This window comes from Diabrotica virgifera, chromosome 4 (assembly GCF_917563875.1).
Source record: "Diabrotica virgifera virgifera chromosome 4, PGI_DIABVI_V3a".
NCBI classification, from domain to species: Eukaryota; Metazoa; Arthropoda; class Insecta; order Coleoptera; family Chrysomelidae; genus Diabrotica; species Diabrotica virgifera.
Genome location: NC_065446.1, coordinates 258,085,060 through 258,111,881, shown reverse-complemented (window position 1 = coordinate 258,111,881; position 26,822 = coordinate 258,085,060). Strand labels below are relative to the sequence as shown.

The 26,822-nt window shown below is 32.9% G+C and overlaps 1 protein-coding gene across 3 annotated transcripts in view; it reads left to right on the top strand.

The window, feature by feature from the left end:
• Positions 1-26,822, top strand: part of LOC114343386 (high affinity cationic amino acid transporter 1) — a 90,163-nt gene that overhangs the window by 49,956 nt on the left and 13,385 nt on the right. The window contains exons 7-12 of one of the 3 annotated variants that reach the window (XM_050648915.1): positions 5,079-5,176; positions 10,387-10,526; positions 10,579-10,681; positions 13,588-13,656; positions 16,550-16,683; positions 24,699-24,865. In XM_050648915.1, coding sequence (XP_050504872.1) covers positions 5,079-5,176; positions 10,387-10,526; positions 10,579-10,681; positions 13,588-13,656; positions 16,550-16,683; positions 24,699-24,865 — 711 coding nt within the window. Of the gene's footprint in view, positions 1-5,078; positions 5,177-10,386; positions 10,527-10,578; positions 10,682-13,587; positions 13,657-16,537; positions 16,684-24,698; positions 24,866-26,822 lie in introns of all 3 variants that reach the window. The other 2 variants (XM_050648914.1, XM_050648916.1) reach the window with 2 other exon arrangements.

Below are 26,822 nucleotides of genomic sequence, written 5' to 3'. Positions count from 1 at the left end.
AACATTTCCTTAATTGACAAGTTGAAGAAAAAAGTAGAGACAATGGATGAGTGGGAAAAAATTTGTGTGTTAATGTTTGATGAAATTTCTTTGAAAAAACAATTGGAGTACAATAAATTAGATGACATTATAGAAGGGTTTCAAGATTTAGGTGCTTTAGAAAGAACAGAACAAACAAACTTGCCAACACAGGTTTGGTTTTCATGATGCGCAGCTTGCTACATAAGGCTACGCGGCTTGCTACAGGTGGACCAATACATAGCGACAACTTAAAAAACATTGTAGTTGAAGTTGTTTCAAAATTACAAAATATTGGGTATATACCAAAAGTGTTGTGTGATCAAGCATCTAATAATAGAGCTTTATTTAAGCTGTTAGGCGCATGTAAGGATCAGGCTGCAATAGAAATAGGAAATCAGAGGATTTTCACTGTGTTCGATACACCCCACTTATTAAAAAGTCTAAGAAATAATTTTCTTAACAAAAAGTTGAAGTGTTTTGCCGATTCTAAACAAATATCGTGGCAAGATATTTAATACACATACAACATCGATAGAACCAGTGTGAGAGCCCGATGCATGGTGAAAATGACAAACGTTCATATAAACCCTAATAATTTTCAAAAAATGCGTGTAAAATTAGCAGCACAAATTTTTTCCAACTCAATTGCCTCAGCAATATCAACAGCAATGTCTGTAGGGCAGTTACACACCAAAACGGCTTCTCTTACTGCCGAATTTTTGAAAAATATAAATAATATTTTTGATGGTCTTAACAGCAAATATTGCAGTGATAGTAATCCAAACAGAAAGCCAATGTCAACTTTAAGCAAGTCAACTTTAAGCAAGTCAACTGAAAACTTAAAAGCAGGTTTAGAATATTTTAAAAAAATTAAAGTTTTTGAAAATCAAAAAGAGAGAAATAATATTCACTGTCTACACGGCTTTCAGTGGACCATTTTGTCAGTTTTATGTTTGTGGGAGGAACTTCAAAAATAATATAATGTGTCATATCTTTAACATCTTTTCTGAACCAAAATCCTCTAGAAAATTTTTTCTCTATTGTGCGCAATAGAGTTAGTCTAGTGCGTTCATAAAAAACATGTGTTTTTACTTAATAACAGGCGGTAGCTGGTTTGTATTTAGTTTCATGCGTGAAAGAGAATGATGCTAGATCAAAAGTATGTGTTTTATCTCGTCAGGTATTAATGACGCACGGGTAAATAATCGTGGACTCAACTGAATGTTAAACTACACTATTAGCTTTAGTTTATATATACAGTAGATATTAACAAGTATTTTATAATATCAGGAAAACAATATCAGTATGTCTTAAAACCTTGGAATCATATGGAAACTTTTTTATTCAGTTTAGGGAAAAATGTATTATTGATAAAAACTTGCACGTCCTAAAACTCAAAATGAAAGAATCAGATGTCAAATATTATGAGTCGTATACCAAGTTTGTTAAAAAGTATTAATTCTTCTCAAGAGTAATATACCTTCATTTTTAAAGTACTTTCATATAAACATGAACGTGGTTTTAATTGTTCTAGACTATTAATAATAAAATGTTTCGATATTGTCAATAATGAAAGTACTTCTTGAGAACAAGAAATAATAAATATCTTTTTTTCCTAAAATTTTAATTTTACTATCTTAGTTTGAAAAGAATTAATATTCAAATATACTTATTTACTTTGTTTTGAAATATGATCTAATTAGTGATGTTTTAAACTTTCTAATCCTGTCCGTTTATTAGCTTTTACCTATTGTTCCTAGGCAGATGGCCCTCAACTATTTATATGTTGGAAATTCCCTGTCATTTTATCAAGATATATGTATACCAAATTTCATGCCAATCCAATGGATTCTTTAAAATTCGGAGGTTTTGCAATATTTTACCTGGGGTGAATGGGTTAGATCTGGAAAGAAATTCTGTATATCAACTGCAAATAGTTTATTTCGCATTAGTTCTGAAAATATCATTCTTTTACAAATTGCAAAAAATAATTTACATGTGAATTATTACTGCTAATTTTATTATGTATTTTCTATTTTGTTGTTTTTTTGTAGTGTATTAATAATTAAATAATTTTTAAGAAACCTCTTCTCTATTTTTATTAATCAATTTTTAGCGTTTTATCTGAAGTAAAATCGGAATTCCAAAATAGAGATTACAATCGCGTTAAAATTATTTGTTAAGATGCTGAATACTACCCTTATATCGTTGTCTATTACGCCAGCCAAGCGACTCAAATTTATTTTTCAATCTTGGCAAAAATTTCAATAAATGTCGCCACCGTCCAGCCAGTTAGTACTTAGACTTGAGGGGCAAAGAGGTGTAAGTGGGCGGAGTTTAACACTGAATTCGGTTTTACTTAAAGGTGAGGTATCTATGTAGTCATTAATCAATGGTATAGTTTAATCTAGTTACAATAATATATTTAAAATCCACTCATATAAGATAAATTTTGATATTCAAGTGGAAAGACGTATCAGTGGGTACGTGATCCTATCCCAACGTCACATTCAAGATGGCTTACTACTGCAAACCGAGTTTTGCGTTTATACATCAGTGTGTCCAACCCTTCTGAAAATCTGAGAGAGATTGTCACATTCATTCTCAAATGTTATAATATGCCTATGTGGTTTGCCACAAAAATAAACCACAAATTCACAGATGGGCGTAGACATGATTACAAAATCATTGAATATTTAAGGTACTTACCAGAAGAGCTTCTTCACGTTGTTGATCCCGTTTTACAACGGAATGCTTACTTTGCCCATCACGAAGATTTACTTCTGGCTATGGTAACTGATGACAGAAACCATATCCGAGAGCTGGGCTTTAGGTGTATCATGATAGGAAAAGCAAGCAATATCTGAAAGTGACTCTATCAGAATCTTTAAACCACCAAACTTAAACTTTGAAGCTAAATAGTATTACGAAATTATCAAATGGAACACCAGTACACTTACCCCTCTACTGCTGAGAACATTGACTAATGAAGAGATAAAACAGTATGTGAGCAATGACTTTAAGCCTGTTATGAGTATAGATACTTAGCCATGCCATACACAGGCAGTTGAAAGATGCGTTAAACTAGTGACTGTAGCTTCAAGTAATGTGGACACAGTTCCAGAGACGGCTATATTCTCTCTCTTCAATCCTGAACCCCCGGAGGGAGTGTAGTGGTCGACGTGATGTCGTGTATTAGCCAGCTATATTAGAACCACATCTTTCACAATCAGGTAGGGCCTTTCCAGTCGGTCCGGATATCCTATAGTGCCTGTTGTATTTCCAGAGGAATTGGTCGAAAGAAATATTCATGGCTTCGAAACCTTCGTCAATGGACTGGCTTATCAGCAGATCAATTGTTACATGCCGCACAAGATCGAGAAAGATATCGGCAAATTGTTATGGAAGCTACCCACGCCTAAAAATTTGGGCACGGTACTTAAAGAAGAAGAAGTATTTCCATCTAAGTGTTGAAAAAGGTGGCGGAATGGCAGGTCGTTGTAATGGAGAAGACAAATACTCCATTGTAGAGGTCTTCCCACATGTATCTCTATTTGTGGCTGCGCGAGCTTCGCTGGCATTCGTCACTTTCGCCTCGCCTCTCGGTAGTCTGCTGTTTTTAACGAAGCTGCGCGACCTAATTCCACTTGAATATCAAAATGTATCTTAGATGTTTGGATTTTAAATATATTATTGTAATTGAATTAAACTATAGCATCTCTAAAAGTCGTATGATTCAATTGTACTAAACAGTCAAACTTTAAAATTTTGCAAAAACTACTAATTTTACTCATTTTGTATTACGTTGCGCGACTGGAAGATATGAAGCAGATTTATAATAAGTGCATTTATATTGATTTTACATACTTTTAGTAGTTAATTCATGGTATAGGAACGCAATTAAAACCATCTGGCCTGTTTAAAAAAAAATTTGAAAAATTAAGGTTTTTCACAATTTTTGCTAACTTCGATGGCATTGCGCGACCGGAAGACAAATTAATTAAAAAATAATAATGAGTGGTTTTTTTAAGTCTATACCAATGGCAATTTTTGCGCACTATAGCGATCTGAAATAAGAAAAAAAGTTTTTTTTCGAACTACTCTAGTATACAGCCAGCTACTGGGATTTTCCCATTGATTTTAAAATAATAAACAATATCAAAAATAAAACTATTGGGACCAATCTTCTGGTACCACTTTCGTGGTTTCTAAAATTTGCAAACCAACGAATTGCCGGAACAAAGAAGGCCGAGGGAGACCTAAATAATAGCATCTCACTTCTCACCTGTCCAACTGGTAACCCCGAAATTATTTTAATAATTTTACATAGATACATATACTCCATCTAATTTACTTACCGTTGCATGTCATCCGCGTCATAGCCCGTGACGTCACATGATACCAACACGAAATATTTAGGCGGTAGGTGTGTTCTTTTTTAGAATCACTTTGCCGAGTACATTGGCATTACAGCCACTAGACATATTTTATTATATACGCGTAGAAATAATATTTAAAGATTTCTATACACAATAATATGTTTCATTTAATTTGTATATATGGATTATAAAGCGTTTTTATGAAGCAAATTTTTGTTCGGAATACACTGTAACTGTAATAGAACGAAGGTGATATTTTGGCATAAATTGGTAACATTTATTTGACAGTTGCGGTGATGACACTTCATATTTGTTTATATTCTTTGCTATAAGTATTTGTTTTATTATATTTACTGTTTTTATTATGTACTTTAACGTAAGATTATAACTTAATTCTTGTTTTATTTTTCTAAAGTTTTTATTTATTTACATTGAATATTAATTTGTTTTGCTGTATAATCCACTTCCGCAAAAATTATGTGATGTATTTGATTTAAAGAATCTTTTGTAATTGGGCAACAATGTCCCTCTAATGTAGATAATGACGTGCAACGGTAAGTAAATTAGACGGACTATACATGCTTTAATTGTACAAATAATGCTGTGTTTGATATTGATATTTTCAAGTTTAATAAGAAGTTATGTTACAGGCTTTTAATTTTTTTTAAACAATTTTAGGACGCTAGAGCATCGATACCATACGCTTTCGATCAAATCGGCTGGGGTTGGGCCAAATGGGTTGTCGCTGTTGGAGGGACTTGTGGTTTATTGGCCAGGTAATTAAACATATAACATTTGCTATAATCGGTGCACTTATGAAGGAAGAACTGATAACACTGGTTAATGTTGTTCTGAAGCTATTTCCTTGTGGCATTTTTATAATTAACTATTTAGATGGGAAATAAATAAATAACGACACCCGATTTGGGCGTTGAAACGTTAATAAAATTATTTTTTCAATTTAATTGTGGCTTATTTCTCATCTTAATAATTAACACTGGTTAACAAAAAAATATATAATATTTTGTCCCAGAAGTTGTATTCACTGATTATTTAGTCCAGGAACCGAAGCTTTTCACTGCTCAATTTTTACAGAATGATCGATCGATCGATTTGCTTGAAAATTTGAGAATAAGTAGTGGATAGTCCAATTATCAAAATCTATATGATGCCGAAAGGCGCTTTTACCATGGATTATTATATTTTGACCGCAAAAGTTGGTAAAAACATTCATTCTATACATTTTTTTGATAAAATTTATAGTTTTTGATTTATTCGCTATCGAAAGTTCGTTAGTTTTATAGCGAAAAAATCAATGTTTTTCGATATACTCATTTACGATTCACTCAATTTTTGCCATAGAAAAAGTGTTTTCAAACCATCTTCTTGGGAATTAAATAACCTACAATTTCATATTTAAACATTTTTTCGTATCTTTGATGCTAATCTTTCTATTCTGAAGAAAATGGCATTTTTTACAAACTACAAAAATTCGTTATTCGCTTTTAACTCCAATTTTTTAAAAACTAATCATTCTAAGCCAGTCAAATTTCTAGAATCTATTAATAATACATAAATAAACAAGAATGAATAACGCCAATGACTAAAAACACCGCTAACTTACACTAGTATGCTTCACATTAGATTTCTCCTTTTTTTTTTTCAAAAAAATATATTGATTTTTCAACCGTAACTTTTTTATTTTCTATCTTAGAAAGTTTGGTAAAAAAGAATTTTGTAGGATTTTACAAGATCTTCCATACTATCGTTATTAAATCCTTTTAAAATCCTCAGTTACAAAAAGAGGTGACTTTGAAAGAGTTGGTAAAGGTGGTTTTTGAATGTTATTAAAAGTTTTAATTGTCAATAGATCACACAATTTTTACATTAGAAAAATTTTTTGCAAATCAGGTTCTTGGGACTTAAATAAGCTACAATTTCATAGTGAAATATTTTTTCGTATCTCTGATGCTAATCTTTCTATTCTGAAGAAAAGGGCATTTTTTACCAAACTACAAAAATTCATTATTCGCTTTTAACTCCATTTTTTTTAACTAATCATTCTAGGCCAGTCAAACTTCTAGAACCTATTAAGAATACACAATAAAGAAGACCAAATAAGATCAAAGACTAATTTTAATTAGGGTGGTGATTAGGGGATTTTTCCGATCACTTTTTCGCTGAAAAAAAAATAGGGACTGACATTCTTTTTATTACAAGTCACTTAATTTTTGAGCTAGAGACTTTTTTATTCCTGGAGATAGATATTTTTAAATACCTTAAATTAGTTTGAACAAAAGGACAAAGGGCGAAAGAACTAGGTGATGGATATAAATTGTGGTATGTAGGGAGTAGTAACACTAGAAATGGAGTTGGTATAATTGCTGATAGTGAAATGAAAGATAACGTAGTAGATGTTGTAAGAACGAGTGATAGAATGATGTCAGTGAAATTTGTAATTGATAAAGAGGTATTGAATGTTGTGTGTGTGTATGCTCCTCAAACAGGTCTGGGTGAGAATGAAAGAAGAGCTTTCTATGATCAATTGGGAGACATACTGAGTGATATTCCAGCGGAGGAGAAAGTTATAATAGGAGGTGATTTCAATGCACATGTGGGCCAAGCCAAGACACGATATGAAACAATACATGGGGGATTAGGCTTTGGAACTAGAAATGAAGCTGGAGATGACATGCTAGAATTAGCAACAGCATTGGATATGGCGATTGTTAACACATTCTTTAAAAAGAGAGAAACTCAACTTATTACCTACAAAAGTGGACAACATCAATCCCAAATAGACTACTTCATGATAAGGAAAGAAGACATACGTGAATGCAAGGACTGCAAGGTAATAGTTAGTGAGACAGTAAGCCAACAACATAAGCTGCTTGTTCTGGACATCGAAGTAAAAAGCGAAACTAAACAAAAATATCGGAGAGGACCACAAAAAATCAAGTGGTGGATGCTAAAAGATGAGAAGGAAGGTCTATTCAGGGAAAGAATAGTAGAAAAAATATGTTGGAACATGAAAGGAAGCCCTAACACAATTTGGAGAAAAATGGCCAATATTATTAGAGAGACGGCTATTGAAATACTTGGGAAAACGTCAGGAAAGAAGTTTGAAGATAAAGAGACTTGGTGGTGGTCAAATGAAGTACAAGGAAACATAAAAGAGAAGAGAAAATTATATAAAAAGTGGCAAGAAACCAGATCGGACATAGATCTTCAAAACTATATGGTCGCCAAAAAGAAAGCGAAAGTAGCAGTAGCAAAAGCTAAAGCAGAAGCGTATTCAAACCTATACGATCAACTTGATACCAGGGAAGGCGAAACGAAGATATATAAAATAGCCAAACAGAGAGCAAAGAAAGCAAAAGATTTTAATCAGATTAGATGTATCCGAGATGAAAATAATAAAATACTAGTTCACGAAAGGGATGTCAAAAAGAGATGGAGAAAGTACTTTGACAGCTTATTAAATGAAGAATTTGACAGACAGCCTGTAGAGTCAACGGAGACAGTAGCAGCAATGGTCACCAAAATAACCAACGAGGAAGTGGCTCAAGCGCTTCAAAAAATAAAGAAAGGAAAAGCGGTAGGACCAGATGATATTCCTGGGGAAGTATGGAGAGCATTGGGAGAGACAGGAGCAAGGTGGCTAGCAGGTCTATTTAATAGAATTATGGAAGTTGGACAAATGCCAGACGAATGGAGAAGCAGTATACTGGTACCTGTTTACAAAAACAAGGGAGATATACAACAATGTACAAACTACAGGGCTATAAAACTGCTTAGCCACACCATGAAAATATGGGAAAGAGTAATTGATAGACGGATACGTGAAGAAACCGAAATATCCGAGAATCAATTTGGCTTTATGCAGGGTAGATCAACAACAGATGCAATTTTCATTATAAGGCAGTTGATGGAAAAATACAGGAGTAAAGAAACAAACGCTCATATGGTATTCATTGATCTTGAGAAAGCATATGATAGAGTTCCTCGAGAGATTCTGTGGTGGGCACTCAATAAGAAAGGAGTCCCTGGAGAATATGTAAAGATTGTGAGGGATATGTATGAGGGAGTAACGACTAGTGTTAGGACAGGTGTGGGAGAGACTGATAAATTTCATGTGAAAGTAGGATTGCATCAAGGTTCTGTGCTTAGTCCGTATTTATTCTCATTAGTTTTGGACCAGATAACAGCGAAAATACAGGGTAACATTCCATGGTGCTTAATGTATGCTGATGATGTCGTGTTAGTAGGAAATAGTGAAAGAGACTTAGAACAAAAACTGGAACAGTGGAGACAAGCTCTGGAGGAAAAAGGTTTAAAACTTAGTAGGACAAAAACAGAGTATTTGGAATGTTCATTTAAAGATGGAGCTACTACAAATAAAATGGTATCTTTGGATGGTGAAATGATTGTAAAAAGCAATAGTTTTAAGTACCTAGGATCGGTATTACAGAGTAATGGAGAAATAGATGGAGATGCATGCAGTAGAATTAGGGCTGGATGGATGAAGTGGAAAGAAGCGAGTGGTGTGTTGTGTGACAGAAAAATTCCAATGAAGCTGAAGGGAAAATTCTATAAAACAGCCATAAGACCAGCTATGATGTACGGAACTGAATGTTGGGCAGTGAAAAAGAAAGAGGAACAGCGAATGCATGTGGCGGAAATGAGAATGCTTAGATGGATGAGTGGAGTGACAAAGAAGGATAAAATTAGAAATGAGTATATTAGGGGAAGTCTAGGTGTGGCACCAATTGATGCCAAAATGAGAGAGCATAGGTTAAGATGGTTTGGTCATGTTCAACGTCGAGACGTTAACCACCCAATACGAAGAATAGCTGAAGTGCAGATTCCTGGAAGGAGTAGGAGAGGAAGACCAAAGAAGAGCTGGGGGGAGACGATAAGGCAGGACATGTTGGTAAAGGGGATTAACATTGATATGGCCCAAGATAGAATTGTGTGGAGAAATGCAATTAGGGAAGCCGACCCCGCATAGGGATAAGGCAAAGAGAATGATGATGATGATGAAATTAGTTTGAACAAGTTATTCTCGAAAAATGCATAGTTTTCTAGTCTTTTGACTTTGAAACTACAATATCTATCATTTGACGAAGAAGAGCTAACATATAAAAAAGTATAGCTTGATTACTATTGGTCTTAAAGAAAATTAAAAAAAAACGGTTTTGTTTATTTTTTCAAAAGGTACATTTTTGTTAAGCAAACTTGTTTTGATGAATTGAAAACTTTTTGAGTTATTAGCAGAAAACTAATTAAAAACATTGATTTTTTTATATAAAACTAACACTTTCGATAGCGAATAAATCGAAAATTATCAATTTTATCAAAAAAATGTATAGAACGTTTTTTGCTGAGAATGAATGTTTTTACCAACTTTTGCGGCCAAAACAAAATAAAAAATTTCCACCCTCGAGGTGGGATGGCAACCACCCCCATGGTAAAAGCACCTTTCGGCCTCATATAGATTTTGATCCTTGGACTATCCACTACTTATTCTCATTCTCAAATTTTCAAGAAAATCGATCCGTTCTGTAAAAATTGCGAGGTTTTGTCCTATTTTAAGCTTCATTACTTGGACTAATTATAGTACTTTTTACAGGGAATCCAAAAATGATAATACATAGATTTTTTCTATCACGTATGGTTTTCTTATGACAGACAGTCCAATCAAATTATAATTTTTTTACCAGTTTACATCTATACAAATATAGAATTACTACATTAAAAGGTGGTTGTGAGAGATTTTCGTGACTATTTTGCTTTTGGCACATGTCTTTTTAAATGTTCAGCAATAGTCAGCCATTATTCTCGGACTCCATTTTCCTTGGTATCTTTTTCCATACTTGATATAGCTTGTTGAAAACATTCTTCATGTTCATCCCTAACCTCTCAAAAATTTTCTGGAAAAAGTTCAAGTGAGAAACATATATTATAATTCTATATATTTTTTCAGCTTATTCGGAGCGATGTTTCCTCTACCCAGGATAATTTTCGCAATGGCTTCAGACGGACTAGTGTTCAAATTCCTTGGAAAGATTAATCCTCGATTTCAAACACCTGTAATCGGCACAATTCTAGCAGGTGTACTGACAGGTAAGATTCCTCACTACGTTCATACTTTTGTAGATACAATTTTGTTGTTTAGGTTTGATGGGAGCCTTATTCGATCTCGCGCAACTCGTCAATATGATGTCCATTGGTACTCTAATGGCTTATACAGTAGTAGCTGCTAGTGTATTACTTTTGAGGTAGGATTTTCTTTAATTTTAGAGTATATCTTGCCATGTTGTAAAGTTTTTTTCGTAATGTGCTTGTTATATGATTCTATGAAGGCAGTAGGGCCGTTAGGTAGATACACGAGACGGGAATTTTTAAACGATTTGTGTATTAACATTACATTTGTACATTATGACATCAGAATTGACATATGACAAATAGAACAGATGGTTGGAAATCACGTTTGAAATATTATAGGAGAGACAAATGGAAAATGACAGATGACTTGAAGCTCGACAGAAGAGATAAATGACATATGATATATGGAAATTAAGTACTGACTACTCTAGTCAGGGTGTGTTTAGAGTTGCTGTCATAAGTCGGACCTAAGATTTTTTAAGCAATATCATACTAAGATTGTTTATATGCTCCTTCTCAGAGGCATCTTTCAGTTGCGTCACAGTTTTTCGATTTCTTACTAACGTATTAAGTTGGAAGTGACAGAAAAGAAGGTACGTCCGTGATTAAAATCATTTATAACATTTAGGGCCGGTTGTTCGAACGCTAATCAACAATGATCATTATCAAATATTTAATTACTGTCACCAAAACTGTCAATGTCAACTTTGTTTGGGTTGCTGAAAACATAATTAATTACAATTATGAGATTTATTGTTAATTATGTTAATAATTATTGTTATATTAATTTATTATAGACTCCACAGACTTTTTAACGACCCAAACAAAGTTGACATTGATAGTAATTAATTATTTGATAATGATCATTGTTGATTAGCGTTCGAACAACCGGCCCTTAGGGCCGGTTGTTCAAACGCTTATCAACATTGATCACTATCAAATAATTAATTACTGTCACAACTGTCAATGTCAACATTGGTTGGGTTGCCGAAAACATAATTATTGATGACAATTATGAAATTAGTTAATCAATTATGTTAATAATTGTTATGTTAATTGACTAACTAATCTCATAATTATAATTAACTATGTTTTCAGCAACCCAACCAAAGTTGACATTGACAGTTGTGACAGTAATTAAATATTTGATAGTGATCAATGTTGATTAGCGTTCGAACAACCGGCCCTTAGGGCCGGTTGTTCGAAAGCTAATCAACAATGATCATTATCAAACATTTAATTACTGCCACCAACTGTCAATGTCAACTTTGTCTGGGTTGCTGAAAACATACTATGAAATTACTTAATCAATTATGTTAATAATTGTTATGTTAATTGATTAACTAATCTCATAATTTTAATCAATTATGTTTTCAGCAACCCAATAAAAGTTGACATTGACAGTTTTGGTGACAGTAATTAAATATTTGATAGTGATTGTTGATTAGCGTTCGAACAACCGGCCCTTATTCTAGTTGTTGATAGATGGCACTATAATCGAACAAAACATGATTTATGTATTATCTAAATGACCATAATATATTGCACATCCTGAAGTCGTGACGTAAGTGGAGACCTACAAGTTCGTAATCATTCGTAAAGTTCGATTAGTTTGAATTGTTCGCGGTTGTAAGCAAAGTGTATTTTATATTTTATCTTTGGCAGAAATCTCGACACTAAATTTTTTTCGAATACATTGAACTTCAATGTTATTTTGCTAATTGAATAATTTCATCACAGAATTTATACAAATCCCATTTAACTTTAACAAGAATTCAAATTCAACTTTCGGTCTCCAGTTACGTCATCATGCGTAAACTCGGACGTATTTGCACTATGGGAAGATACTATCTCGTTATTTATAGTATCGTGTATACGACTATAATCTATACATCATATAAGACTATACAAATCAAAGAAGGTTCCTTTTTATAAATAAAATAAACACAATTGATTTGTTTTTATACCAAATTACGAATACGATTCAGACAACTGTCAGATTTAACTAAAATGTCATGCTATGATTCTCTAAATTCTTAAAATCATATACCTACTACATCATTAATGACACACTGAAAGACTGAAAAGAACTTTAAATTATAGTCGTATAGATATGTAATAGGTAAATGAAAATGAAAATGGCAAATAGCCGAAACGTCTAAGCAAAATCAAGTGTTTTATTTATAACAGACCGCAAACCCAGGAATTAAAAACCAACTATGTAAATACCTAAATATTTATTTCCGATTATAGCGCCATCTATCAATAACTGGAATAAATATAAAATGTATCACACACCTACCTTTTTTTGTCACTTGTGACGCACTGAATGATGCCTCTGAGAAGGAGTATACCTAGAATTTGAACACGATTCATCTGAAAAAGTTAACGGAAATTCAGCAAAACATTTAGAACGATTAATTGTGGTACTCAGCCTTTAAACTTTTTATTCCGATTGTCTCTTGTCGGGAAACAGATCATTCTTTGCAATGCAATATCTAATAAAGTCAAAACTTCTCTCATGAGGTGCAATAATATAGATATATAAGACCACAATACGACCAGCAGTCGCGTATAGAAGCGAAACATGAACGCTAACAAAAAGAAAAGTAAATAAATCGCGGATGTGGGAACGTAAAATTCTTCAAGTGATATAATATAACCTTTGCAAAGACCGCGTGACAAACGAAGGGAGGCGCAAAGACGCAGCCAGAGTAGATTTGGAGAAAATTGCAGTGGGACAATGGAAAATAGTGGCACAGGACCGACAAACATGGAAGGTAATAGTAAACGCAATAAAGACTCACGAAGGGTTGTAACCCCATTGATGATGAAGATGACGATATCGACAAAAATAGATAAAATTATAGTTCATGTTCATCCAATTCTTTCTTTATAGGATCGGTTGGATGTATAGATCGTTTATGAGTACTCTTCATGTGTATCTATCTAATGAGACTGAGTCAACGAGGTTCTGGCTGGCATGGACTCATATTTAATGTTTGTAATTTTTGCTTAGATATACAGATGAGGAGAGGAGACAGTACGCTCCAGTGAGGGTTAATTCGGATTCTGATGATAACGAACTGTAAGTGTTTTGTGATCGTTTTAATCGTTTTTGCTTACTATTATGTATTTGTCGCCTTTCTTTACGTTTTTGGGCAAATAGGTAGATTACAAATATGGCCAGGCCAACTTCTTATAAGAACTAGAGAAATGAATGGTAATTTTTATCTAAAGATGGACCTCCATCATAGTGCTTTTAGTTTATTGTATGGTGGCGGAATATACAGGGTGTTTGGTAAAGAACGGGCCATAGCTTAACCTTAGATTCTTGAGCTTAAAATAGGTTGATATAAGCTAACTTACTTTAGTACGAAAGTTGATAATAACCGAAATACAGGGTGTCAAAGTTAAACTTTTATTTTATTTATTATTGAATATTTCCTGACAGGCATGGGATAAAAACACAAAATTTGCTAAGCGGGGGTTTTTTGGGACGAGAAATCTAAATTCGCCACCAAAAATAGTGTATTACCCAGAGGGCGCCACATACGTCTTTCAGCGGTCATTTAATACGTTCAATTTTTTTTATCCCCCACTCTACATACTTTTTGAATCAAAACTTTTAGTCCCTTATAATATTTACTTAAAAATGATATACTACATTCATTTCGGTAAACTCAACCGTTTTCGAAATAAACGCATTTTAAACCTCGATGCAACATAATTCTTGCATAATATCATAGTAGTTTCACACGAAAATTAAACTTAAAGCCATAATAATTTCCAAAAATGTATCGCAAATTTCTTCTAATGGAATGTGCGATGCAATAACATAAATATGAGAACTGGCACAATTATTATGGTTTTAAGTTTATTTTCCGGGTGTAACTACAATGATATTATGCAAAAAATTATGTTGCATCGCAGATTTAAAATGCGTTTATTTCGAAAACGGTTAAGTTTAGCGAGATGAATGTAGTATATCTTTTTTAAGTAAAAATATTAAGAGCAAACAGTAGCTATCAACAGGTAGCAACAAACGCGTTCCAAGATTGCGGCTTTAATTTTGAATATTTTGTCGAGATATTTGGCACACATATTCGTAATATAATAAAGAATGGCGGTACAGAGCCCAATTTCAGAAATATGTTAGTATGTGGAAATTACTCTATAACTAAATAAAATATTGAAAAAAGGAGCCTGTACCCCCATTAAGAAGAACAAAAAAATACACTTTCTGCACATAAACTTTTTTATCCCTTGCCTAGATTTTGTGTCACATTGGAACTATTAAAAACCGATTTTTTTATAACAAGAAATCGAACGTCACTGACTTGGCAACATTTCGCGCCTATGTGTATAAAAATAATAATTTTTGATAGTATAAGCGTCACTGTCAGTGTCGAATTACCGACGCACTGTTGCCTCAATTTTGAAAGTTCGCAGAACTTTCGCAATCTTGGACCGCGTTTGTTGCTACCTGTTGATCGCTACTGTGTGCTCTTAAGAGAATAAAAGTTTTGATTACAAAAGTATGTAGAGTGGGGGATAAAACAATTTAACGTATTAAATTAGCACTGAAAGACGTATGTGGCGCCCTCTGGACAATGTACCAGTTTTGGTGGCAAATTTAGATTTCTCGTCCCAAAAAATCCCAGCTTACCAAATTTTGTGTTTTTATCACATGCCTGTCACGAAATATTCAAGAATAACTAAAATAAAAGTACCTTTGACACCCTGTATTTCGGTTATTATCAACTTTCGTACTAAAGTAATTTAGCTTAAATCCACCTATTTTAAGCTAAGGAATCTAAGGTTAAGCTATGGCCCATTCTTTACCAAACACCCTGTATAATAGTTAAAGTTCTTTTGATCAATTTGCAATTGGAATGAGCGAGCAGAATAGTGATTTTCATCGTGTCATATAGATACAACTAGGGAGGCAACAGTTTAATGTACTAGCTTTTTCAGATCTATTGTTCTTCTCTTTATCAATAAAGCTCTTCTTCTAGCCCGATTATCTGATGATGTTCCAAAGCCTCTCAAAAACTGGTCTTAAAGCCTGATGCCACTTTCTACGCTAGTCTCAATAATGACTTTAGGAGTATACAATATCCCAGTTCGTTAGAATTTGCTTTATCCATTGAGAGGTGAATCCAAATACCCCTCTGCTTTAAACGCCTCTTTAAAGCAGGCGCTTGAACCAGATTTTAGATACTTTTTTACGTTCAGAAAAGTCGCTACCACTATCTCTTTGTCTTCCAAGACATTGAGGACCGTCTGTTAAGATCATCCAGCGTTAAACTTGTCAACTTTGCTGGCTAGTATGCACACTGACGACGATCGCCTAGTGGTATCACTATTAGCCTGTTTATTTGCTCTATATTTGTACTCAGTTCCCTCATATCTAGCCTTGAGCTTCGCATCTCGTGACCTTTTTTGTTTAGAATGACCTAAAAAATCTGAAATAATATCTGCCAGGGTCGAATTTTTTTTTAATTTATAAAAAAAATGTCATTTTTTAATTATTAATTAATTATAGTTATAACAAGATTAGATCGGGCAAGCCTTGTTTTTTGTAATTATTGTTAACATGCTAAATTACATATCCAATAATTTTTATCCATTAAACAGATCGGTGCAAATCGACCTTATATCGTATCTTGGACTAATATGTGCGTTATCCTTGATACGGAATTTTACTCTTTCTATAACAAAATATCGATAGTATCCAACCGTTTGATTTCCAACAATCTAGAAAACCCATAACTATCCATTTTACGAAGGGATTTTAGTCCAAAAAATCCATAGGCTAGTGTTAAGCCTATGATCACTAACAAATGATCGCTTTAGGATCTGTTTGCCTCGACTTATGGTTTAGAGATTTCACAGTTGTTCTAAATCTAGACCAGTAACTACATTACCAAGCCATTTTGTCCTCATGATATATGCAATATAAGTAGTTCGATTTTTAGGTATAGTGATTCAGACCAGTTGACTCCTGAAAGGACCAATACACGTTACATAGCACAATTTTTGAACTGTGGACGACATTCTCAGCCGACGAAAAAGTCTCAAAATATTGTGGCTTTCAACGTTTTTCTTTATTGTAAGTATTCTCTTACTTAATTATTTATTTAACCGGTTTTCCTAGATAGTAAAGAACGAGATGTTTATTTTATGTTTTTTAACACGAAATCTCTTAATGTGAAAATAATTGTAGCACACACAGATGTGAGTTTTAGTATTTATTGGTGTGACCAGAGCTTACAACAGCATTTCATTACAGATACTCTGACAAGTTATCGAGTAATCGCAGAAAAACATTGGAGCTTTACAGACATTGACAGAACTCTACAATACATACCGTTAGACTGACATTTAAGTAAAGAGCAGATAAAGAGAAAACTTCGAGCATATAATTAGAAGACCTAAATATTCTTTTTCTCATAGGCATCTTTCAGTGCGTCACAGTTTTTCGATTTCTTTCTAACGCATTAAATTGTATGTGACAGAAAAAAAGGCACGTCCGTGATTACAGACATTTATAACATTTATTCTAGTTGTCGATAGATGGCGCTATAATCGAAAAAAAATTATTTACGAATTATATAATATATGTAATATAATCTGTACAATTTATAAGACTATACAAATCAAAGAAAATACCATTTTATAAATGCAATAAACACAATTGATTTGTTTTTATGCCAAATTGCAAATAAAATGTGACAACTGTCAGATTTAACTAAAATGTCATGTTAGAATAAATGTTATAAATGTGTATTATCACGGATTTACCTTTTTTTTCTATCATTTGTGACGCACTGAAAAATGCCTATGAAAAGGACCATACCATCTACTTCGCCTTAGAATAAAAGGAAATCTGGAGGAAAAGAGATGGATTGGCGGAAAGAAACTTTCATGGCCGCGTAATATTAGACAATGGTGTAGCTCCACAGTAGAACAATTATTTTGCGCAGCAGTCGATAGAGAGAGGTTTCAGGAAATTGTAACATGATGACGGCCAACGTCTGAATACGGACACAGCACTTAGAGTAGAAGAAGAAGACTGACATTTAGAAATTGGCACAGTCAGTGTTTAGGTCTGGATAGAGCTCAATTGAGTTGTTTTAAAGATCTTGACAGTATGAGTTGAATATCACAAGATTCTTTCTTCTGTTTCTTAACTCCTTGCTTTTATAGTCTGAGCAGATTATCGGAGAATAGACCATTTTTGGGAAAAGTTCTTTACCAGCAATTTTATTGCTGGAATCGAATCTTATGATTGTATAATATATTAATAATATAGGTATGCAAAGTCCGCAGATATTGTGCTACTTTTTTTATAAACAAAATGGCGCCCGAAAATCGTGTTTTTTCAATTTTTGCCCTATAACTCCAAAGATTTTAACTTTACATCAAAAACACCCAAATAAAAATTCATCGCAATTAAATTCTGCATAGAGACGTGTTTTTTCCGATTTACTTCGACGAAAATTTTTCCCGAAAAATGCGAGTTATTCCAACAGATCTTTAATTTTCAACTAAAATTTTAAATAAGTAATTGTTTATCAATAATTAAATAACTTGGTAATATAAAAGCTCGTTTCGTATAGATTATAATTCCAGAAGCCGATGGAAATTTAATGAACAGTTTAACAACAATTGAATTGTTAATTAAAAATTTCATCATCATCAATGGTGCTACAGCCCTATGAAAGAGCTTCGACCTTCCCAAGTCTATTACGCCAGTCAGTCCTATCCATTGCCAACCGTTGCCAGTTTGCTGCGCCTATTTTTCTCCCATCCTCATCTACACCATCTTTCCATCTAAGTTTTGGCCTACCCCTATTTCTGCTTCCCACAGGTTGTGACATAAGGATTCTTCTAGGAGGGTTGTTATGCTGTGATCTTGCTAGATGCCCTGCATATCTTAGTCGTCCTATTCTTATAAGAGATACTACGTCTTTTCCACCAAATATATGTTTATATCTGTGGTATACCTCGTAGTTGTACCTCCTCCTCCAAATACCATTTTCACAGATGCCACCGAATATGCCTCTCAGGATCCTTCGTTCAAATATAAGCAGAAGGTTTTCATCTGCCTTGGAGATGGTCCATGTCTCCGATCCATATGTCAACACTGGTTGTATAAGGGTTTTGTATATGGTTATTTTTGTTTTTTGGCTTAAGTTTCTGCTTCTCATATGTCTACTCAGTCCAAAATAGCATTTGTTCGCTAGGATTATCCTTCGCTTGATTTCTTCTGTCATGACGTTTTCCTTGGTGATCTGGGAACCTAAGTATGTGAATTTGTCCACCACTTCAAAGGTAGAGTTATCAACAGAGAATTGGTGACCGATGTTTATGGCTCTATTGTTGGGTGTTGATGCCACCATCTTAGTTTTCTCCTCGTTTACTGTCATGCCCATATTTTTTGAGGCATTTGAGAAGGTGGTATACATTTCTTCTAGTTTGCGTGTTGTGCGGGCAACTAGGTCCACGTCATCGGCATATGCCAAAATTTGGGATGATTTATTAAAAATATTTCCTCTGTTGTCTATTCGGGCATCTCTGACCGCCTTTTCCAGAGCTATGTTGAAGAGGAGACACGCCAGCACATCTCCCTGTCGCAGCCCAATATTCGTTTCAAACGCCTGTGATTGTTCGCCCTGTATTTCGACTTTGCAAACGACTTTACGCATTGTAGCCTTAACCAATCTTATCAGTTTGTCAGGGATGTGGAATTGATCTATGGCTTCATACAATTTATTTCTTAGGACACTATCATAGGCCGATTTAAAATCTACGAAAAGATGGTATGTGTCGTTATTGAATTCATTGGTTTTTTCCAGTATTTGTCTTAGCACAAAGATCTGGTCTGTTGTTGATCGACCAGGCCTAAAACCACTTTGATATTCTCCAAGAAGCTCCTCTTGTCAACTCTTCTCAAGAAGAATATGCACTTAGGCGACCATATAAGATGCTCGAAAATATTTTGTGAGCTGTATTAAGGAGGGTTATTCCCCTATAGTTTCTACATTCCAATTGATCACCCTTTTTGTGTAGCGGGCAAACGATTCCAAGACACCACTCTTCCGGGATTTGTTCCTCATTCCAGGCTCTTAGTATTATTTTATATATTTGATTAGTCAGGGTATCACCTCCATATTTAATAAGTTCCGCGGATATACCATCACTTCCTGGAGATTTATTATTTCTTAGGTGTTTTATTACATCCCGTACTTCTTGAATTGATGGAGGCTCTAATGGTGTATTGTTGGTTGCTCTTGGGTTCGGTTGATTTGGATCTTCTACTTCGATGGTAAGTAGTTCTTTATAGTGTTCCACCCACCTTTTCAATATTTCTTCTTTTGTATTGAGTATGTGCCCCTCCTTATCCTTACATAGTCTTAGCCTTGGTTTGAATTCCTTTCTTGCATTATTCAGAGTTTTATAGAATTTTCTTGTTTGATTTTCCTGTTTTAATGCCTCAAGTTCTTCTAGTATTCTATTTTCATAAGTTCTCTTTTTTCTTCTATGAATGCACTTCTCTTCTCTTCTAAGGTCTTTATATTTTTGTTGTTTTTCTCGGGTTTTCCTGTGCTGCATCTGTTTATATGCATCGTTCTTTCTTCTTGTAATGTCCTCACACTCAGCATCGAACCACTCATTGCGTGATGGTGGTTTCTCTGGCCCTAGAATATTATTTGCTGCGTCTTTAATATTATTTTTACACATTTCCCATTGTTCGCTGATTGTTAGATTCTCATTAATTATGCAGTTAGTTTCGATATAGTTTTGAAACCTTTCTACCGTTTGCGGATTTTTGAGGAGTTCAATATTAAGGCGCGTTGTTTTGGTACTTCTCTCCTTCTTCGCGTTTGAGATTCTAGCTCGAATTCTTGTGCCAACTAGAAAGTGATCTGAATCAATATTGGCGCCTCGATAGGTCCGGACATCCATCAAGTTTGAGAAATGTCTAGCATCTATGAGCATATGATCAATTTGGTTGTTCGTTAATCCATCGGGCGAGGTCCAAGTTCCCATATGTATTTTTTTGTGTAGAAAACATGTGCTTCCTACGATCATGTTCTTTGCGGCTGCGAAGGTGACTGCTCGGTGTCCATTCGAATTGGTATTATGGAGACTATATTTACCGATGTGCGGTAGATATATATCTTCCCTTCCGATTTTTGCATTCAGATCACCGATTACTATTTTAATGTCACTTCTGGGACAACTGTCGTATGCTCTTTCTAATTCATCATAGATAATTAAAAATTTACGGTCACTATAATAACCACAATAATTATGATACATAAGAATAACTATGATTTTTGTATAAAAAGACACTGTACCTAATTAATGTACTTATGTAACTGAAAAAATATGTAGTTTTCTTTTCTTATAAATAAATTAATCTATTATAACACAAGAAAATCAAGTTTGATATTTAACAATGGGTTAGTTAGATGGCTCTACTCGAGTTACTTGGGAAAAAAAATAAAAAGGTGATGGTTCGAAAATTATGATCCTATTGTTTATATCTTCGCCGTAAATGCCGGTCAACTTTGGCCAGTTGTATCTCAGGAACCACTCATCACAATTAAACGTTTTTTCTTTTAAAAGAAGCGTCATGCTGCTTTTTTCCAATACCGTTTTCATGATTTAATTTAATTTAATATTTCCTGAGATATTCTATTTGTTTATCAGCCAAAAAATTGTTTATAATTTTAAAATTTTCCTGAGGCCGCTTAAATAGCCGCTAAATTTCAATTCTGTAAAGTACATTAGATAGGTACAGTGTCTTTTTATACAAAAATCATAGTTATTCGTACAAATTATGATACATAACATAGTTATGTATCATAATTATTGTAATTATAGCGACCGTAAATTTTTAATCAACAATTCAATTGTTGCTAAACTGTTCATTCAATTTCCATCGGCTGCTGGAATTATAATCTATACGAAAAGAGATTTTATATTACTAAGTTATTTAATTATTGATAAACAATGACTTATCTAAAATTTTTGTTGAAAATTAAAGATTTTGTTGGAAGAACCCACATTTTCCGGGGAAAATTTTCGTCGAAGTAAATCGGGAAAAACACGTCTCTATGCAGAATTTAATTACGGTTAATTTTTATTTGGGTAGTTTTGGTGTAAAATTAAAATTTTTGGAGTTATAAAGCAAAAATTTAAAAAAAACACGATTTTGGGGCGCCATATTGTTTAAAAAAAAGTAGCACACTATCTGCGGACTTTGCATACCTATATTATTAATAAATACAATCACAAGATTCGATTCCAGCAATAAAATTGCTGGTAAATAACTTTTCCTTGTATTTTGCTAATTAGCCCAAAGTATTATTACAAATTGCATGTAACGTTAAAAACGTGAGTCAACGAATTCAAAATCAGACAGTTTAATGAATACGCAATTTTTCGGTCATTTTTTCGCAGTATTCGGTAGATTTTAAAATGATACGAGGTTTAAATGTAGTCAATTGAAAACTACCCTATCTCTCGTAATTATATTCGTTAATATCTGTTCGCTAGTGATAATTCAGTACTGCAATATTATATTTCTGTCATGTTTCCCATCTGTTCAAAGAGAATTCGATCATTGAAAGCGTTGTATCTTCACATATAACTTCCACTCTTAACAATAGCAACATATAACATAGGAAGATGACTAGATTTGACCAAATAACGATTAAAACTAATCCAAAAAATAATAGAATAAAACACAATACCACAAGAATGGAGATAAAGCATTCGAATACCTCTCTTCAAAAATGGAGGCAAATCGGACCCGGAGAATTACAGAGAAATTAATTTATTAAACACAACAGTAAAATTAATATCCAAAGTGATAACAAACAAATTGAATGAAATTATAACTCTAACAGAAGAACAATAAAGTTTTAGGTCAGGAAGATCATACACCGACGCTATATTTATAATGAGGCAAGTGCAAGAGAAATCATTAGATAGAATACAACAAACCGGAATATTGATATTTCGTGGAGTTTAAGAAGGCATTTGGTAGGGTCAAATTAAAGGACGCCAAGAGAGATACCTCTAGGAGTAATCAAAATAATGGAAAATATATACCTGAACATCACAATAAACGTAAAACTAGAAGAAAGAACTAACGGACCCAAGTGAAGCTCACAATAGGATAAGAAAGGGGGATTCTTTGAGTTGCCTATTGTTGAACCTGATCATGTAGCCCAATAAATGATCGTTTTGGAGTGTAATTTTCATGGGCAACTCCAAATTGCATGAAAATTTGGAATTAGGTTCTACTTACCCTCCACTTCAAAGCTGAATTTGTGCTGTTGGTTTCTTTTACTTGAGGGGTGGCATTGACCCCTTCTCGGGGGCGAAAAAAAGAGCGTTTGTGAGTCCGGAAATGGATAAATTGACTAATTGTAAGCAACTTTTCTTCTATAGAATTTTTGACGTAAGTCAATACTTTTCGAGTTATTTGCGATTGAAAATGTTTATTTTTCGACAAAAAAACTACGTTTTCAGACGGTTTTTTGCAAATAACTCAAAAAGTAAATATTTTTATCGAAAAAAATATTCTTAGTTCTTAAAAGTGTAGCTTATAAAAAAAACTAAATAAATGGTGTATCAGTAAAGTTTACAAACTGAGTAAAAGCAAAGTTGTAGCCCATGAAAATACGTTCTTATTCGTCTAATTCTAAATCGAATATTTCAACGTGAAATCACCGAAAAATTAAGAAAACTAAGAAAGTGAAATCTCCCTCTATTTAGCACCCTAAATAAAATTAATCGTTACCGCTTTACCATTTACTTTAAATGTATGTATACTATTTATATTATCTGTAAATTTGAGCGGTTTCAAGTGCTTATTTATGAAAAAATTTGGTTTTACAGTAAAAAAAGTTTTTCTAAAAATTTTGAAAAAATTTCCTTTTTTCAAAATAACTTAAAAAGTATTAGTGACACGAAAAATCTTAAAGAGTAAAAAATGTAGGTTTTGCTGTTAAAAATATGCTAATAGTTTCATTTTTTTTTCTGTAAGACAAAATTTGTTAAGATATGGCTATTCAAAGTTTGCATACACTCGTGTTTAGTGTTTAGTGACTCGTTCAAGCACTTTCAACTATAACCCTTTTAAAAATAAGCCTTTTTAACTGGTGAAACTGACAGATCATGTAAAAATAGATAAATAAAGTAAATTGTTTGTAAAGTAGTAACGAATAATTTTATTTGGGGAGCTAAACACCGTGAGATTTTTATGATTTTTTTACCAAAAAAAAGGGACCAACTTTATTTTGAGAGTAACTAGCTTATTTTTAATGCTAGAAACTTTTATAAACAATTAAAATAAAGCTTTTTTTTTATACACTTTAAAAAAGTTTAAAATGAGTTTTTCCGAAAAGTGCTTCATTTTTTGGTTATTTTACGATGAAATACTATTCAATTTGGAATTGAACGAATAAAAACGTATTTTCATGAGCTACAAATTTGCTTAGTTATTTGCGAAAAACCGTTTGAAAACGTAGTTTTTTTGTCGAAAAATAAACATTTTCAATCGCAAATAACTCGAAAAGTATTAACTTACATAAAAAACTTTATAGAATGAAAATTGCTTATAATCAGTCAATTTATCCATTTCCGGGCTTATCTTGAAGGTATGTTTTTTCACCCCTGAGAAGGGGTGACTGTCACCCCCAAGTAAAAGCAACCAACGGCACAAATTCAATTAAAGTGTGGGCTAAGTAGAACCTAAATCCAAATTTTCATGCAATTCGGAGTTGCCCCTGAAAATTACAGGTATCGCCGTATTTCCCGTTCATTTACTGGGCTAATGGATGAAATAATAAAAAAAGTATGAACAAAAAAAGGATACCAAATAGGAGAAAAACAACTTAAAATAATCTGGTATGCAGATTACACAATACTAATCTCTCAAACTGAAGACTATCTACAAGGTATGCTGCATCAATTTAATATAACCGCCAATAAAATTTAACGTGTTAATTTCTTAAAAAAAAAACAAAATGCATGGTTATAACAGCAAATCTACTAGGATATAAATTTCAGTTTTTGTTCACTTATAGTTCTGTAATTTTTTAGGTGTAACTTGCATCTTTATTGGTCTCAGTGCAATATATTTAAAAAATCCTATATCAGAAGGTGAAACGTGGGCTATTGCGCTGGCGTCTACAGCTATTGGTATAGCATGTATCTTGATCATGTCCGTAGCTACACAGCCCGTTTCCAGACAGGAACTTAGCTTTAAAGTAAGTAATATTACTGGATTTATGTTTCATCAGAGTGAGTAATAGCCATTACATGCGAGTAGAATACTATACTTTTTCTACGACCTTTTTTTATTTGGATTAGTAGAAAAATATAATTATAAACTACTAACATTATTTAAAACGAAATATTTTATTTTTCATAAGAAAATATATTTTATGTAATTATGGCAATACTGTTATAATCATAGAAATGCCATTATTATCATGGTGTATAATGGCGGTGGCTTTTAAAAATAAAACATTTTAAGTCAATTGCATGAAAAATAACGTTTGCTCCCAATAAAAATCTATTGTTGTACAGTAAGTAAAACAGAATTCATTGATATAAATTTCATATCCGTAAACCCATTTACAGAATTAGTGCTTGTTGTTTATGTTTACCTTTTAATAACGTCAATCTTAAAATGTCAAATGTTGAAATTTAAACGTAAAAAATATGCTGATTCATTGTTACAGTTAAAAATACTTTAAACATTTTTCGACGTTAATTGTTGATATAAATTACAATGATTATTTTATTAAATAAAGTTTAAGTAATTTTACTTGCTAATAATAAGTATGTATATTAAAAGTGCCATGCACCACTTAAATCTAACTTCAACCCGTAAGTAATGACCCGCAAGTAACGTCAGCCCGTGAGTAATGAACTATTGCTCACTGGTAAAGTAATGGGTGTTATTATATCTATTCCAAAATAGTGAATAATAAGCATATTATTAAACGGTCGTATTAGTCGAGAAATATCGACTTTTAGTTCTACTTTCGATTACTTTGGGTGAAAACCTAGGACTTACGAAGTCCAATTACTTGTTTATTATTTATATTTAGACTTGTAAAACGGTACAAACATGTTTTTAACGTAAATAAATCAAATTTTTGTGTTTCCCATCTCTTCCCTTTTTCGCATTGAAATCGTCTACAGTCGGAAAAATGAAAGAATACCCATAAACGATCACATCAATCACTTATTTTGAATTTGTTGTCTTTTTCTATAAATAACAAACTTTGTTATAGAAAAAGACAGCAAATACAAAATAAGTAATTGATGTGATCGTTCATGGGTATAGGGCTTTTCATCGATTGTCATTTGTTTCGAGCTTCTGTCAAATGTTGTATAATCTGTGTATAATATTAATATACACGGATTATACGACATATGACAGAAGCTCGAAACAAATGACTGTGAATGAAAAGCCCTATTCTTTCATTTTTCCGACTGTAAAACTATTTTAATATCATGGTGTGGTACTGTATCACCTTCTTTCTCTAATTTATTATAGAAGGCATTTTTACTTCTTTATCTGCCTCCTCTGCAGAGGCGTATACATTACAGAGGTTTTTTTTTGAAAAATGGCTTTGGCGGAGCCAATTAGCCAGATTTGTTTGTGATTGATTGCAGATTCATAGTCATTTCATATTCAATTTCTTATTTCATACCATAAGTACATAATACAACAATATTATTTTTTAGATACATAGGTACATTGTGTTGCTTTTTTTATTTTATTTTTTTAATTATTTTACTGTTTTTTTTTAATATATATTTTAATTTATGCTAAACACTTTTTTTATTGTATTTTATATTTTACTATGTGTATTTTATATATTACTTTTTTTCTTTTATTTTTCTTTTTAATTTTTTACCACATTAAACCACATTAACAAATTATGCCTAGTTAGTAAGTACATATTACATTTACAACTTGTATTTACATAATTAACATGTTTATAAATGAGATGAAGAATTTCCATATCATTTGTAAATATTAAAGCATTACGGTTTATTGGGAAAAAACATTTTACATCTTTTAATTCCTTATAAAGGTCGTTTATATTATTTATTTGTAAATGACATTCTAATATGAATTACAGAGGGTTAAGTTGAAAAACTTTAACCGTAGACGTAAAAAATGTTAAAAAAAATTTGAAGTTATAC